At 39.1% G+C, this 15,721-nt stretch overlaps 1 protein-coding gene across 1 annotated transcript in view; it reads right to left on the bottom strand.

Moving 5' to 3' along the window:
- LOC127647724 (glutamate receptor ionotropic, NMDA 2A-like) overlaps window positions 1-15,721 on the bottom strand; it is a 218,950-nt gene that overhangs the window by 104,183 nt on the left and 99,046 nt on the right. Inside the window, exon 3 of the mRNA XM_052132159.1 lies at window positions 11,165-11,757. Coding sequence (XP_051988119.1) covers window positions 11,165-11,757 — 593 coding nt within the window. The remainder of the gene's footprint in view (window positions 1-11,164; window positions 11,758-15,721) is intronic.

Here is a 15,721-nt window from a genome sequence, read left to right on the forward strand (position 1 = left end):
GTAATCAGAAGGATGCTGGTTCGATCCCCACAGCCACCACAATTGTGTCCTTGAGCAAGGCACTTATCTCCAGGTTGCTCCAGTGGGATTGTCCCTGTAATGAGTGCACTGTAAGTCGCTTTGGATAAAAGCGTCTGCCAAATGCATAAATGTAAATGTAAATGTACATTATATTTAAAAGATAGACTGGGACATTCAATAAAAAATCTATTTTTGCATTCGGCATTAGGATGAAAATCATATGTGTTTGTAATGACATTGTAATAAATAAATGAAATAAATTATAATAAATTCTATAATTGAATTACAGTTAAAGTATACAACCTTATTGTAAAATGTTAACAACATTTCTGTTTGTTGTATAGCCTGTATCAGTGCACAGACCCCTACGGTCCCTTCATGGACCCTCAGGGTACCGTGGACCCCTGGTTAAAAACAATGGAGAATATTAGAGACATGGTTTGCATGTGGAAATCGGGGCATATGTGAAATGCCGCACTCTGCCCCGGACCAACACAGCATCCCGGCCCAACCTGATGCCCCCTTCCATGAACTTCTCCATAATGACAAAGCAATCCTGGGAGGCAAGGACAAGTACCCAACCTGAGCACACTTCACCTCTCACTAATTGAAGTGAATCACGCCCCTGACCCAAGCTTGCACACTATGAACCCTACATCGATCAGTCCTCATTATAGCAGCTGTGACCAAAAGGCCTCCAAGGCTGCTCTGGGATAAGCTAGATTAACCTAGACTGCATAACCACAGCTTCACAATATTTTATATGTGGTCAAAATGAAGCAGGCAGCTGCATCCTGACTGGCCGAGTGTGGTTGAATATCACAGTTGATGAAGGCAGGCAAAATGTTCCCAAATCAACATATAGAATGTTTAGTCATTAAAGAAGCAAAAAAGTGTTCCTACATGAGGTTTGATTTAAGGCTATCTGCATATCTTAAGCACAGTGACCTCTCCCTTGAGCAATCACTCACAATGTTAAACAAAAATAAATCCAATAAACTTTCTGACATTAGTATCTTTCACTAGTTTCACTCGCAGGTTCATATAATCTCTGAGCGCAATAAGGTAAACAGGTTTGGCGTGCTGTCCATAACTGAGGAACTCGAGTACGGGACTGGGCTCGAGCCATGCAATCCTCCATTATTTGATTAGGAAGATATGTTATACAAGGTTTAGAATCAAAGTGGCAAAGAGAGGAGGGATGCCGGAAGAATGCTGCTGAGCGAGGTAAATGACCAATTATATACCCATGAAATTTAATTGACAGGATTAGATGAACAAGCTCCTCCCATACTTACATTTGGAACATCATTACAAAGCTCAATCACTGGCTCTATGCATGCATAATTGTGCATAACTTGAGTACAAAGTTGTCATGCAGAAATCATGATTTATCAATTAGTTCACACATACATCTAAATAGAGAATCAACTCAAACTACACATTTGCAAAAATCACAGACAAAAGGCGACCTTATAAACATGGAATGTGTTATAATAAATCTAACATTATTAGTATTATTATTATAATATTATTATTTAATTAAATAATAGTGTCCAATTTTAAAAATTCCTGATACACTTACAGGACTTTCACCTGTTTGTAGGCTATATTGATTCATTATATTTATTTGAATGCTTAAATTTGTACTTACTATTCACTGCTAAATGTGTGCTAGACATTTCACATTTTGCTTGACACCTATTGAATATTGTTGTTATACATAAACAGATGAAGGAAAGTTCTGTTTCAGGCAGATATTAATATGAGAAATATCATGGAGAAACCAAAGTTAAAAACATATTCTACAGTTAATGTGGGCAACAAATTCAGCTTCATCTGGTAAGAATTTTTTTACTATTATTATAATTTAATTAAATAATAATTGTATAATAATAATAATACTGTGGCAGGGCGGAGGGAGGGGCCGGGTTGTGATTATACACACCCGGTCCCGCCCTGCGCCCTGCCACAAATACGTATTATTATTATTATTATTATTAGGCTATTATAATGAAAAGGCATATACAAAGCATATTTTATTAATAGAAACTATAAATGTTAACCCCGCCCACACCCGGTTCTATCCTTCTATCTACAGAGACAGATCATTTTGTCATATGAACAAATACAAATACAGTTACAGATAATGGCTTTGCTGCACACCTCTACTTTGTATGTTGTGCTACATCTTGCCGTTTTATGTCCAGCAACTCACATAGGAGCACCACATTTTAGCTTCGGTGCCAGTTTAAAAAGAACTTCAGTTTTTGAAGATGTGTTTAGACACCAGCATTCTGTTATATTTGCTGTGCTGCATTGTGCTTTTCTTAGATCAAGAATATGTTCAGTCTGAACTATCCCTTACATATTACATGTTATACTTTAGTTCGGTCAGGGATAGGTTCTGCATAAAAAATCATTTATATAGGCCATAATATATGTCCTATATAAAAAGGCTTAATTGTGTTTCAACTGGTTTTGAGAATGGCACATTGGGTTTACTCCGAGATCTTGCTGTGAATGCTCTCTGCTGAGAATTCATCTTTAGAGAGTATAGAGATACATTTGCAGAAAGTGACGAATGGCTTTAAAGCTAAGGTTGAGCAGAAAGTCCTTTATATAGAGATGGTGAATTATGCAAATTACCAACTGCGGACACAGACTCTCTCATTTAGAATAATCAAGATTCATCAATGATTAGAATGAGGCTGTTACAAATGTACTATATGTACATACCTATTGTGAATCAAGCATCAATTTTGCATGAGAATCTTTTCTGTGCACAAAAACACTTATACACAATTATTACTGAATGAGACCAAAAGTCATAAGAGAGCATTATATGTGTGCGACAATCTCAGAACAGCTGGGGCTGTTGAGGTCTGTTCACCTGGGGCTCTGGGAGACACTACACGCTGCACAGAACCAAGGCTGGCAGAATGAGTGCATGTGTAAACCTGTGGTACTAAGTGCATCTGATACAAAGTGGGGCACAGCAAGCCATTTAAGAGAAAATATGGTCCTGACAGCACAGTAAATGGAAGTGACTGATGTGTGTGTTGTGTGTGTGTGTGTGTGTGTGTGTGTGTGCCTCTCTCCTCTCCCCTTGAGGACACATTCAGGTCAATTAAAGTCCTTCCAGCCAAAGGTTTTTAAAAAAAACACATGACCCGAACATGCTCTCTTTTGCCAGACTTGTGTAAAAACTAGATTTCGGCACTCTACACCTGCACTTTAAGTCACATGCCCATACACATTTAAAACCATCTTCATGGTTCTGGTTGACACTCTCTACCCACTTTAACCCATCTCTCACTTTTTTCTGTGTGATCTTTCAACATCTATAGATTATACAGTATGTGCGTGTGTTTGTGTATTGTAAAAAGCTATAACCTGCAATTGTTACCATTGGGTGTTTTGTTGGCATAACCTAATGTATTCAGGTTGATTTGGTAATATTAAATAATATTTTTAATGTCAATAAAATCAGCACCTTTGCAAACTGCCATCTTCATCAAAGGTAGAACAGAGAGGCAGCTATTTAAACGCAGATGCTTATCATTAAAGCACATTCACACTGAATGTGCTTTAACACCTTGTTATGGCCATATAAAGCAACTACACTAGTTCTACAGGGGCTTAAATTGTCTCTCACTTTGAAGAATGTGTACCAAGGAGGCCTATAATAGCTGGAGAAAGCTGTACGCTAGCGTCTCCATTCATCTGAATGACAGTTTCTCGGCTGGGGCAGAAAGTATGTGGTTTGAAATATGCAATATGTGCTCATTGACAGCTAATCCCCTGAGTCAAAAATACCACGTGACTAGTCATTCTGGAGCAGCAGGAAAATGATTTCATCACACTGATTGGCTGACGGTTAACAAGACTGCGCACAGTCCCATGCCCTTTACTATTGACTATCCTGAGCAGTGTGAAATGTAGCAGACAGGGAAAAACACAAATCCATGTCACACTTTTCAGAGCCCTCCAAGAACTACAATCTAATAATAATACAATTAACTATTTGTGATATATATGTTGCTTGCTGGAAACTAGTATTTACACAGAATACACAGCTATTTTTATATGATCTGCGATGAAGCGAAATGCTTTTTGCCCAAATAAAAGTGAAGCTATAGTATCTACCAGAAGATGCTAACAAGCCTAACCCTGTTCCCATTGAAGGGTTAATCTGGGTCTCTTTAAGGCCCAGGCGTAAATTACATCACAACTATGCCTCCCCACAGGAGAATGACCTTTCGGCACTGGTTGGACAAGTTCAATCTATGTCTGCCCATATTTCACCATTATAATCATCATAAGTCTTATTTATTTTAGCCTTTGAAATGTTCAAAGTAATAACCGTGACTCTTAAGGACTTCCCTGGTGGCATTGCCCTCTCTGAAATGGTGTTTGCTGAGGGTGCTTAGATTGTCTCCCGTCTCAATAGAAGTGCTTAAAGTGCCTTTTATTTCAGCAGTCTGTGGTTCTAGAGAGCACAGCTGACAGCTACCCTTGGTCCCCAACAGGGGAAAGAGGCACAGTGGACTCTCCCCTGTTGACAGGTAATTTCAGTATTTGTCACTGATATATGAAGGCACCATTTTGCTAAGGCCCACTTTTCACAGACTCCCATCTTAAATCTGTCATAAAGCAAACTTTTGCTTGAGGACCACATATTTCACCCAGATTTCTGACACTCCATATTAACAAGAACATGAAATGCAGAAATGGGTTCACTTGCCATTTTGCCAAGACGCGTCCTGAAAAGGACGTTTAACGCCAGCTGTGTATATTGCTCTTTTAGAGAAAATAACTCTTTTAGAGAAATAACTCTTTTACTGTGCTAAGACGCTGATATGCGCCATAGATCCAACAGCAATCGCACTCAGAGATGGGAGGAACAGTTGCATACGCAACCAGTCGGCTCCGAAGAAAATTTCTGAATGAAACAGATGCATTTCCCTCCCTTTATACCCGTATGACAGAGGGCGAGACATGCAAATTCTGTCTGCCAATTTCTCATTGGCCTTTTCTCATAGATCAGAGATGCAAAAGTCTCTCAAGAGAGACCCCTAGTGTCGCTTCTTCGACACAACGTAGAAGTGAGCGATAGACGGGGAAGTGTGCTTAAAGGAAATAAAACATAATTTTTTGGGATTTATTCAAAGCACATAATAAATGCTTTCTCACAATACTGTAAGCAATCTATCTACAGGAGTCTGCAGTTGTATGTAAGTGTGTTTATTTAATTGTTTTTAACATTGTTAGAGTGGTATTCATTGCTAGATCAGGTGCTGTAAGTTTACTGTCTTGAACGCATGTCGCTTTAACGTGTGTTTGTGTGTGTGCGCTACATTTGTTTTGACTTGTCCCATAAAATTCGCTGCTAGATTTGTTTTGACTTGTCCCATAGTATTTGCTGCTAGATTTGTTTTGACTTGTCCCATAGTATTCGCTGCTAGAGTTTGGTTTGTTGTTTTAGTGTCTGCAAACCGTGCTTCACTTGTTTTAGAGTATTATTTATTGCTAAAGTGCAGCATAATTTATTTATACGGAAGTTGCGTTTGTTCCCACGCTTGGCACCTCGCACGACCCTTAGTTTCGGTTGACCATGTGACTAGCTTTGTTGTGCTAAGTAGCATTAATGCTTGGCTGCTTTTTCCACTGAACGGCTCGTTAAAAGTGTGTATTTATTGGACTGAATGTTGTAGCCCTCGTGTGAAGACCTACTTGGGTAAAGACCAGCGAGTCTACCTGTGCGAGTCCACCGAGCAAGGACACCGACAAGGTGCCACTCACCATAGCACTTAAGTATTTTTGGATTTATCTCTTTCATTATTTTATTTCTACATAATAACATGGCTAGTTCACGAATAACACATGCCTTCAAGCACATCCCTGTTATCTGTTATAGACCATTCACAAGATACAGATGCAAGACCAAACGCAACCAACACAACCTACGGCCACTTTGCACTTCAGCACCTGCTCCGCTCTCGTTCTCAGAGGGACTCTGGAACTGCCAGTCTGCTGTGAACAAAGCTGGATTCATTCCAGCCTTTGCCACACAGTCCACCCTCAGCATCCTGGCACTGACGGACAAATGGATACACCCTGAGGATACAGCAACACCTGCTGCTCTCTCCAACAATTGGTTTATGTCTCGTCACTGTCATGACTGCTATGTTGCTCAGACCTGCACACAAGAATTTCACCTACTGTTGCACTTGTGTACATGGTAGTGTGACAATAAAGTGATTTGATTTGATTTGATTTGAACAACTTCTCTCACACCCACAGGTTTACTCATTCATAATAACTGGACTTTTTCACCACAGGCTTCACTATGTAACAATACATCTTTTGAATTCCATGCCGTTACTACAATGCATCCCACAAAAATACATGTGGTTGTCATCTATCGCCCTCCAGGTCAGCTGACAAGCTTTCTTGAGGAGTTGGATGTCCTGTTGTCCTCCTTGCCAGAGGATGGCAGGCCACTTGCGGTTCTTGGCGATTTCAACATACACCAAGACAAGCCCCAGGCCACTGAACTGAATACTCTTCTGGCCTCATTTGATTTGGAAAGACAACACACCACAGCAACTCACAGATTGGGCAACCAGCTGGACCTAATTTTTACACGTAACTGTACCACCTCAAATATTCTTGTTACACCAGTTACATGTCTCTGATCACTACTTTGTTCAATTCAACATGATTCTCCCATCTATAGTAAAAACAGACTCCACCTTTGGTTTCCTTTCGCCGTAACCTCCGATCCCTCTCTTCCTCTCACCTTTCCACTGATGTCTCTTCCCACAATAAATATATTAAATTATATTATATTAAATACAATAAATATATTTTCCACGCTTGATGTAAACACTGCCACAGACACAATTTACTCTACTTTAACAACCTGTCTAGACAACATTTGTCCTCTCTCCTCTAGACCAGCACGTACTACACCACCCAGCCCCTGCCCGCTGACGTTCTTAGTGAACATCGGACTGATCTCAGAGCAGCTGAGAGGAGATAGTGGAAATCTAGAAATCCAGCAGATCTAGGTAAATATCAACTTCTGCTTGCAACTTTTTCAGATAACGTTAAAGCTGCAAAAGCCTCCTATTACCAGACCAAGATCAACAGCACCACAGACACTCGTAGCTTATTTAGAACATTCAACACACTGCTCTGCCCTCCCCCTCCACCACCTGACACATCACTGAAAGCAGCATTTTTTACAAATAAGGTTACAACCATCAGCAATACATTCACTGCATCACACCCTGTCAAACACCTGACTCCTGTATCCAACCATTCTTTCTCTATGTTCTCTCCTTTGACTGACACTGAGGTCTCTAAACTCCTCCTCTCCAACCACCCCACCACCCCACCACCTGTTCCCTTGACCCTATTCCATCACACCTTCTCCAGGCCATCTCTCTGTCCATCCTACCTGCACTTACACACATAATTAACAAATCTCTACTTACAGGCACTTTTCCCACTACATTTAAGCAGGCTCGAGTAACCCCACTGCTGAAAAAACCTGCACTTAACTCCACACAGATAGAACACTACAGACCAGTCTCTCTCATCCCATTCATGTCAAAAACACTTGAAAGGGCAGTTTTCAATCAGATATTTGCCTATCTCTCACAGAACAAGCTGTTGGATGACAATCAGTCAGGCTTCAAAAGTGGACACTCCACCGAGACTGCCCTGCTGTCTGTCACGGAGTCGCTGAGACAGGCGAAAGCTGAATCCAGATCATCCATTCTGATTCTACTGGACCTTTCTGCTGCCTTTGACACAGTCAACCATCAGATCCTTCTCTCCACCCTCTCTACTCTGGGCATCAGAGGAACGGTGCTTGACTGGTTGACCTCCTATCTCTCAGATAGGTCCTTCAAGGTAGCCTGGAGAGGTGAGGTATCCAAGCGACATAAGTTACTTACTGGGGTACCTCAGGGATCAGTGCTTGGGCCACTACTCTTCTCCATATACACAACATCACTGGGACCCATAATTCAGTCACATGCTTTCTCTTACCACTGCTACGCTGACAACACGCAACTCTACTTGTCTTTTCAGCCCAATGACACCACAGTGACTGCTCGAATCGCTGCCTGTCTGGCAGATATCTCGGCCTGGATGAAGGAACACCACCTGCAACTTAACCCAGCCAAGACCAAACTCCTTGTCTTTCCAGCCGACCCTGCTTTTGAACACAACATCACCGTGCAGATGGGTTCAACTACAGTATCTCCTTCCAAAACGGTCAGAAATCTAGGGGTAACCATCGATAACAAGCTAAATTGCACAGACCACATCTCAAAGACTGCAAGATCATGTAGATTTACACTCCACAATATCAGGAAAATAAGACCTTTCCTCTCTGAACATGACACACAACTATTTGTTCAGTCACTTGTCATAACTAAACTGGACTACTGTAACTCTCTAATTGCAGGCCTTCCTGCATGTGCAACTAGACCTCTGCAAATAATCCAGAATGCAGCAGCACGTCTGGTCTTTAATAAACCAAAGAGAGCACATGTTACACCACTCTTTGTCTCTCTCCACTGGCTGCCGGTTGATGCACGTATTAAATTCAAGGCGCTGATGCTGGCATACAAAACAGTCACTGGGTCTGCTCCAGCATACCTAAAATCATTTATGCAGATCTACACTCCCGCCAGAAGCCTGCAGTGGGCTAAGGAATGTCGCCTTGTTGTACCAACACAAAGATGGACCAAAACACTTTCCCGGACTCTCAGTTTCATCATACCACGTTGGTGTAATGCACATCCCAAATCCATCCGTGAAGCTGACTTACTCTCTGTCTTCAAAAAACGGCTAATAACACATCTTTTCCAAGAGCACTTAATCAGTCACAAAAATTTTTTTATAATTTCATTCTTGTTGCACTTAAATCTGTTTTGAATGCTATTCTGATGCTAGTGAAACTTTGTAGTATGGCACTTTTCGTACAAATGTCTCCTTAAGATGATTCACTTATGTTTTCTTCTTTTGTAAGTCGCTTTGGATAAAAGCGTCAGCAAAATGAATAAATGTTAATGTAAATGCACTTTCAAAGAATCTGCATCTTCTCAAACATTCCATGATATACACACCTGAAAAATCTAGATTAAAACAAAAAACCTAGTCAGGGCACAAGTTCTTTGCTTTGCTGGCTCTAGTACAGGCAATCTCTGGTCAAGACCATCTGTGTTGAGCCTATCAGGATTAATGCACCCAAGACACCAGGTTGAATGTGTATCTCAGGCAACAGTGCTCTACAGCAAATGGGGCAATTCAACATGTCTCCCCTTCTCCGCTCAGCACTGGCAGGTACTATGGAGGCATATGGATGAGAAGGACTCAGGACTGGCAATGTGGGTAGGCACTAGCCCCACCCAAGAGCAAAAGGAAAAAAGCAACCAGCCCATCAAGAGCACTTCACATTTGGAGAGCTCTCCAAGCCCATTAGCAAAGTCTACATGTTGTTCACCCTGTCATGGTCTCAACTGGTCTCATTCACTAACTAATGGAATGTGTGTGTGTGTGTGTGTGTGTGTGTGTATATAGTGTATATATATATATATATATATATATATAATAAATATATATACTATATATATATATATATATATATATATATATATATATATATATATATATATATATATATATATATATATATATACATTATTTATGATAAAGGTGTTTGACAGACAGACAGACAGGCAGGCAGGCAGGCATATAGATAGATAGATAGATAGATAGATAGATAGATAGATAGATAGATAGATAGATAGATAGATAGATAGATAGATAGATAGATAGATAGATAGATAGATAGATAGATAGACAGACAGACAGACAGACAGACAGACAGACAGACAGACAGACAGACAGACAGACAGACAGACGGACAGACAGATCGATAGATAGATTCTATCAACAATAGAACAAGCGAACTACACTTCACTTCTTAAACTACTTAAAAGAACCTTCTCTGTGCACATAAATAAGAACATTTGTATGTGATTATTATTAGTGAATGAGACCCTTTCTCTTTGTCTCTTGCTCTGGCTCTCTCTGGCTCTCACAGAATGCTGTGTAAAACATTATTCATTATGTCCCTGGAGAGGTGGAGAAGTGCACCAGTACCCACCTCTGGGTGTTTAAGCACCACTTTATGCACCACTTCCTAAAAATGTCTCTACACCCCATCCAGGTCCCCTGCCTGGCATTCAACCATATTCTACCTTTAACTTACTGTAGAGTGCTGCTCATGCTGAGAAATATATTAGAGGAATGTAACAATGAATTTTGCATATGCCAGAACCATGTCTCTCACACAGACCTCCTGGGTGGCTTTTTTCCACCCCCTTCTGTCCCTTTTCCACTTGACTGACTTAAAACTGTGTTTTACACATAAAAGGCTCTCATGTGTTTGCCTCAACTTTTAATATTGAGTGCATAAACATGGTGGACAAGATGCAGACAGAATACACTAACATCAAGGCTAGATATTACTCTTTGTGAGTGCAATCGCCATAAAATGTGCCAAAGAATCCTTTAGAGGTCGACCGATAGTGGATGTAGATGATACCGATAACTGAGGGGGTGGGGAAAAGGCCAATAACCGATTAATCGGCCAATAGTTTTTCAAATACATTTTTAGAATGTCATAAAAAATCAATTGTATACTTGACAGGCAGAGACAAAGAGTCCTAAACAAATAAACCTCAGATGCAGTTTATTTTTAACCAAATTCCCCAAAATAACCTGAAAAAAAGATTTGGTGCATGATGCAGGATTTGTAAGTATAAACAATCCCAAAATACACCAGGGACTCTTATTTTGAAATTAATAAATTATGAAAAACTGTCAGCAACATTCTGCACAGATTTTTTCTGATAACAATAGTTCCAAAAAGCAACTATCAGCAAAGATTCATCTGTAAAACCGATATATTGGTCTGCCTCTACAATCCTTAACCATTGATTAAATAACTAATGGAAAAGTAATGGAGATTCACTGATCAAAAGCTGTGGGAACTCTGAAACAAAGACACAGATGATAATATGCCATTTGGTCTGGCTCTGGCCCCTCTACTTACTTGTGTAATGCGCTGGGTGGCAACTTTGCTTTCTCCATTTGGCCATAGCAACTGGTTTTGGCCTCGGGAATATCCCCAAACTCTTCCAACATTGCTGCAGCCGCTGTAGTTATAATCCCAAGCCCATCACGAACCCGAGCCTCCAGAGGATAGTCCCAGTCATCGTAGGATACAGAGATCATTCCAGAGGGGAACGAATCTGGCATGACCTCTGTATTGCCTGTTGTCATACTAGGCACGATCCAGATGTAGCCAAATCCGGTCAGTCCCAGTGAACGACCCTCCTCCAGTATATAAGTTGCCTCATCTTTGGAGCAGTACAAAAGGATGACTGGAGACTGCACCTTCTTCAGCTGAATCTGGGTTCGAGAGTCCCCGTCTACTGCATCCAGAGTGATGGTGTGCTGAAGGTCCCAACCCACAAAGCTGTTGTCCACCGTGGTCTTCAGAATGGTAATGAAATCCTGATATCCTGGAAACTTGCTGGTCACAATGGAGAAGACATGCCAGTCGTACTCTTCCATGATGTTGAGCATGAGCAGTGCTTCCTGCTGGATGGAGGCCCCAAACTGGAAGAATGTTGATTTCACATCCTGTTAAACAAAAAGAGAGTAAAAAAAAGAGGTGAGTCATGACACAATAGATGCAGATTTTAACAAGGAACATTTCCGGCAACAAAGAAATTACAAAAACAATAATTCCCTCAATTAAATGTAATTGAACAGCCAGAATGGAACAATCATTCCAATATATTGAGTACCGTTTTATGGTCTCAATATTACAGACTGACAAAGTTAACTCAAGTTAATAAGGTTCTTTATTAAAATGCAATAAGACAAATCTGAAAAGAGAAAAGCTTTTCTGGTTCTTTTACTCTTTGAGATCAGTGTGATATGTGCCGCTCTAGCCTTGATGAACTCATTGTCTAATCATAATGATGCATTTCTGGCTCTTTCTGGCTGAGCAGATTCAATACCCTTGTGCCGTGAGAACTGTTCCCTACAGTGTCGCACAATTCCACAGCTTTAACAGGCCATCTGAGACACAAAGGCCAGTCTCATTTAAAAATTCATATTTGGGTTTCAACCTTTCAGTAATTTTATTAATGAGAGGACCGGGGCCTTTGAAAGAAAGAGGGGGAGCAGCACTGTTCTTTCATTAACCTTCTCAATCATGAGGGTACAATTTTCTGAGTCACAATTTCAATGTCAAACCAATTACTGTGGCCCAAAAACTGAGAAACAAAAGGTAGCTTATGACAGAATACAGATGCAAGGAGAGTCTTGTGTGTTTATGAATGTGTGCATCTGTGAGAGATACGAGACATATTGTGCACGTGTGAATGTTTGTGTGTCTGCATTAGGACCGGGAAACACACTGAATATTCATTAATGGTGCTTTTATTTTATTTAATTTATTTATTTGTACTTTCTTTCTTCAGCAGAACAAATAAAGAAATTTTTTAGTCTAACTCTTCACTTTAACTTTAACTTTAACTTTCTTTATACATGTGACTTTTAGATGTAAAAGTTAAAGATAAAGTGGAGATTTAGAGTGTGTGGAAATATGCCTTGATTATTTTTAACTACATTTTTGCTGTGTTTTAGTTCTTACATAAAACATTTTAAATATGCATGACAACAGCTGTTGTTTGGTTGAAATGATGGTCCCTCTGGTTTAAAAAAAACATCACCCTCTTAAGCCATTTCAGAGCAAACACATGGAAAATATCAAGATAAATTAACCCAACTCATAAATATAATTAAATTCAGTGATGTTTATTCTTAAAACAAGAACAAAAAAATACCAATGGGGTATGAAAATTAAACTTAATTTAAGATACATTCTCTTAAAACAAGTCATAACATCATACCAATTTTGCTTATTAAGTAAAGCTGATTAGATGCTTTAGTAGAAAACAAGACTAAATAATGATTAAGAAAATAATTTTCTGCAGAGTATGAGTCTGGGCACATTTACTTATGTACATGACAAGACGGTTCTAATATAATTTCACCGCTTCACCTTAAAAATAATTACATTATTTATCAAAGGTCATCATGATGTTATCTTAAAGTGGCATATTTGTTAGAGAAAAAATCTTGACATCTTAAAAAAACAATTTTTTTATTCATTTCTGAAGATGTAAATGCAAATAGAGAAAAATATTTTACACGTAAGGAATAAAGGCATAGAGATTAATAAGCTCTAACTGGCCGCTCACCAATGTTGTCCATCAACACTTGACAAGCAGGGTTAAGCAAATGTGACCCATGTAATAACTGGTCTAGTGGGTGATGTGTGGGGGGTGAACCTGTAGATGTGTGGGGTGGGTGTTTGTTGACCTCATATTACAGAAGAGCTCACAGAGCTCTTGGAAACAGAGGGAGGGGGTGATTTTGCAGTCGGTATCATGCATGTTAACGAGTTCTCTCTTTACATCAAGACCAGTGGGAGAAAGCAATAATTACAGAGGGGGGTTGTATCTAGTGTGTGAATAAAAGAAAGAGATTTGTACAAATCAGCAAAGTTTGATATTTACATTTACATTTATGCATTTGGCAGATGCTTTTATCCAAAGCGACTTACAGTGCACTTATTACAGGGACAATCCCCCCGGAGCAACCTGGAGTTAAGTGCCTTGCTCAAGGACACAATGGTGGTGGCTGCGGGGATCGAACCAGCGACTGCTTTAGCCCACCTCCACTCTATATATGCATGTACATTTACACAGGTAGTGTAGATATGCTCAAATCTGGACCTGAAACAAAAACGTTACAAATTTGAGCCCCACAAGGTGAGATCTCCATTAGTAACCTACTTCTATGGAGATGTTGGGTCTTTGTAGTGGTGTACTACAAAATGTGGAGACAAATAATACTGGCCCTGTTTGAGTGGCAATAAATAACACTATTCAATTCAATTAATTTTGCCTTAGAGTAAGCATGTCCAAAAATTAAGTAAAACAGATTAACTGTACCAAAGCATCCACACAAAGGAGCAGCTAATATAATATAATATAATATAATATAATATAATATAATATAATATAATATAATATAATATAATATAAAAACATTAAAGGAACAGTTTACTCAAAAATTATAATTCTCAAACTCGTATAACTTTCTTTCTTTTGCAGAACACAAACAAAGATATTTTGATTGAGATATGAGGTGAGTATATCCATACAATGCAAGACAATTGGGATATGTGTGAGGAAGTGTAATAGAGCTTCAAATCATGATTGTGCCTCGGAGACTGCAGATGGCAAGATTTATAATGTAAAAGGAGTTACATTTTGGTCTGTTTTTAACCCAAAACCAATCATATCAGACATGGGTTTAACCAAATAAGTTGTATATGGATTATCTTTATGCTGCTTTTATATCCTTTTTGGAGCTTGGAAGTGTTGGACCACACTGACTTGCATTGAATGGGTATATTCACTCCATATCTCCATCAAATACCTTTGCTTGTTGTGTTCCACAGGAGAAAGGAATTGAGTAAATGTTAAGAGAATTATCATTCTGGGGTGAATTACTCCTAACGAATACAACTTTATTGTAAAGTGTTACCAAAATAATATTAATTTATAGCAACAAACTGTAAGACTGACATTTTCAAAAAAATTTACTTTTACTTTAACCTATTTAATTTAATAGAGATTTTGCATTGTTGTCTAAATGTAATTTCACAGCAAAGTGCAGAGAATGACATGAGAGGCATGTGTAATCAGCTTCAGAGGTGTGATATGATATTTGTGTGCATTTGACTGGAGCACAGTATTGGTCTCTTATTTCCCCACCCCCTTTACAGATGGATCTGCGTCATCTCTGCATGCTGCCAGGCTTTCTCAAAGCCATATTCATCCTATAACATGATACCATTTACAGCCAGAGGAGATAAAATACAATCAAGGAATTTTGTTTGTTTGGAAATAGGAGCCATGCTTTATCATATTTCTAAATGGATAATAAAAAGTGTAAATATTTCTCAAAATATATCACTTAAGATCTTTGATAAGATAAAATTGGAGATTTGTGGCTTTAGGTCTAGCTTTGAGGCCTAAATGCTAGTGTACTCCTAAAATTAGAATTTAACTTTTAGCAAATTTCAAATATTAAAAAGATTTAAAAGTTTTAACACATTTAAAATGTACAGTCTTTCTCTTCCAGAAAAATTGACCAAAAATGTGACGACTCATCTTGCATGCAACAAATAGTTTTTCATGTCTGTGGCATAAACTAAAGGCTACTGGTAATCGTAAAAAAAAAAAAAAAAAGGCCAAGCTATTCAATATGTCCTGACTGAACTTGCCGTTTCAACAGGAAATGCATCAATACAGGAAAGTTTTCTCACAGCCATTTAAGGTGCTCTTTTGGCATCTCAATAGCGTAAGATCTCAGAAGCATTAGAGCAGTTTATATCATGATTGTTCCTGATAATCATCCAGAGGCTCACAGAACAAGAGGTCACAATGTTTTTGAAGCCCTGCTTGATGGATCTTTATTCCTGTTAGCCTGATTAGATATTCAGTATGAGAAGAAGAAGAGA

The sequence above is a fragment of the Xyrauchen texanus genome, chromosome 8 (assembly GCF_025860055.1).
Source record: "Xyrauchen texanus isolate HMW12.3.18 chromosome 8, RBS_HiC_50CHRs, whole genome shotgun sequence".
Taxonomy (NCBI): domain Eukaryota; kingdom Metazoa; phylum Chordata; class Actinopteri; order Cypriniformes; family Catostomidae; genus Xyrauchen; species Xyrauchen texanus.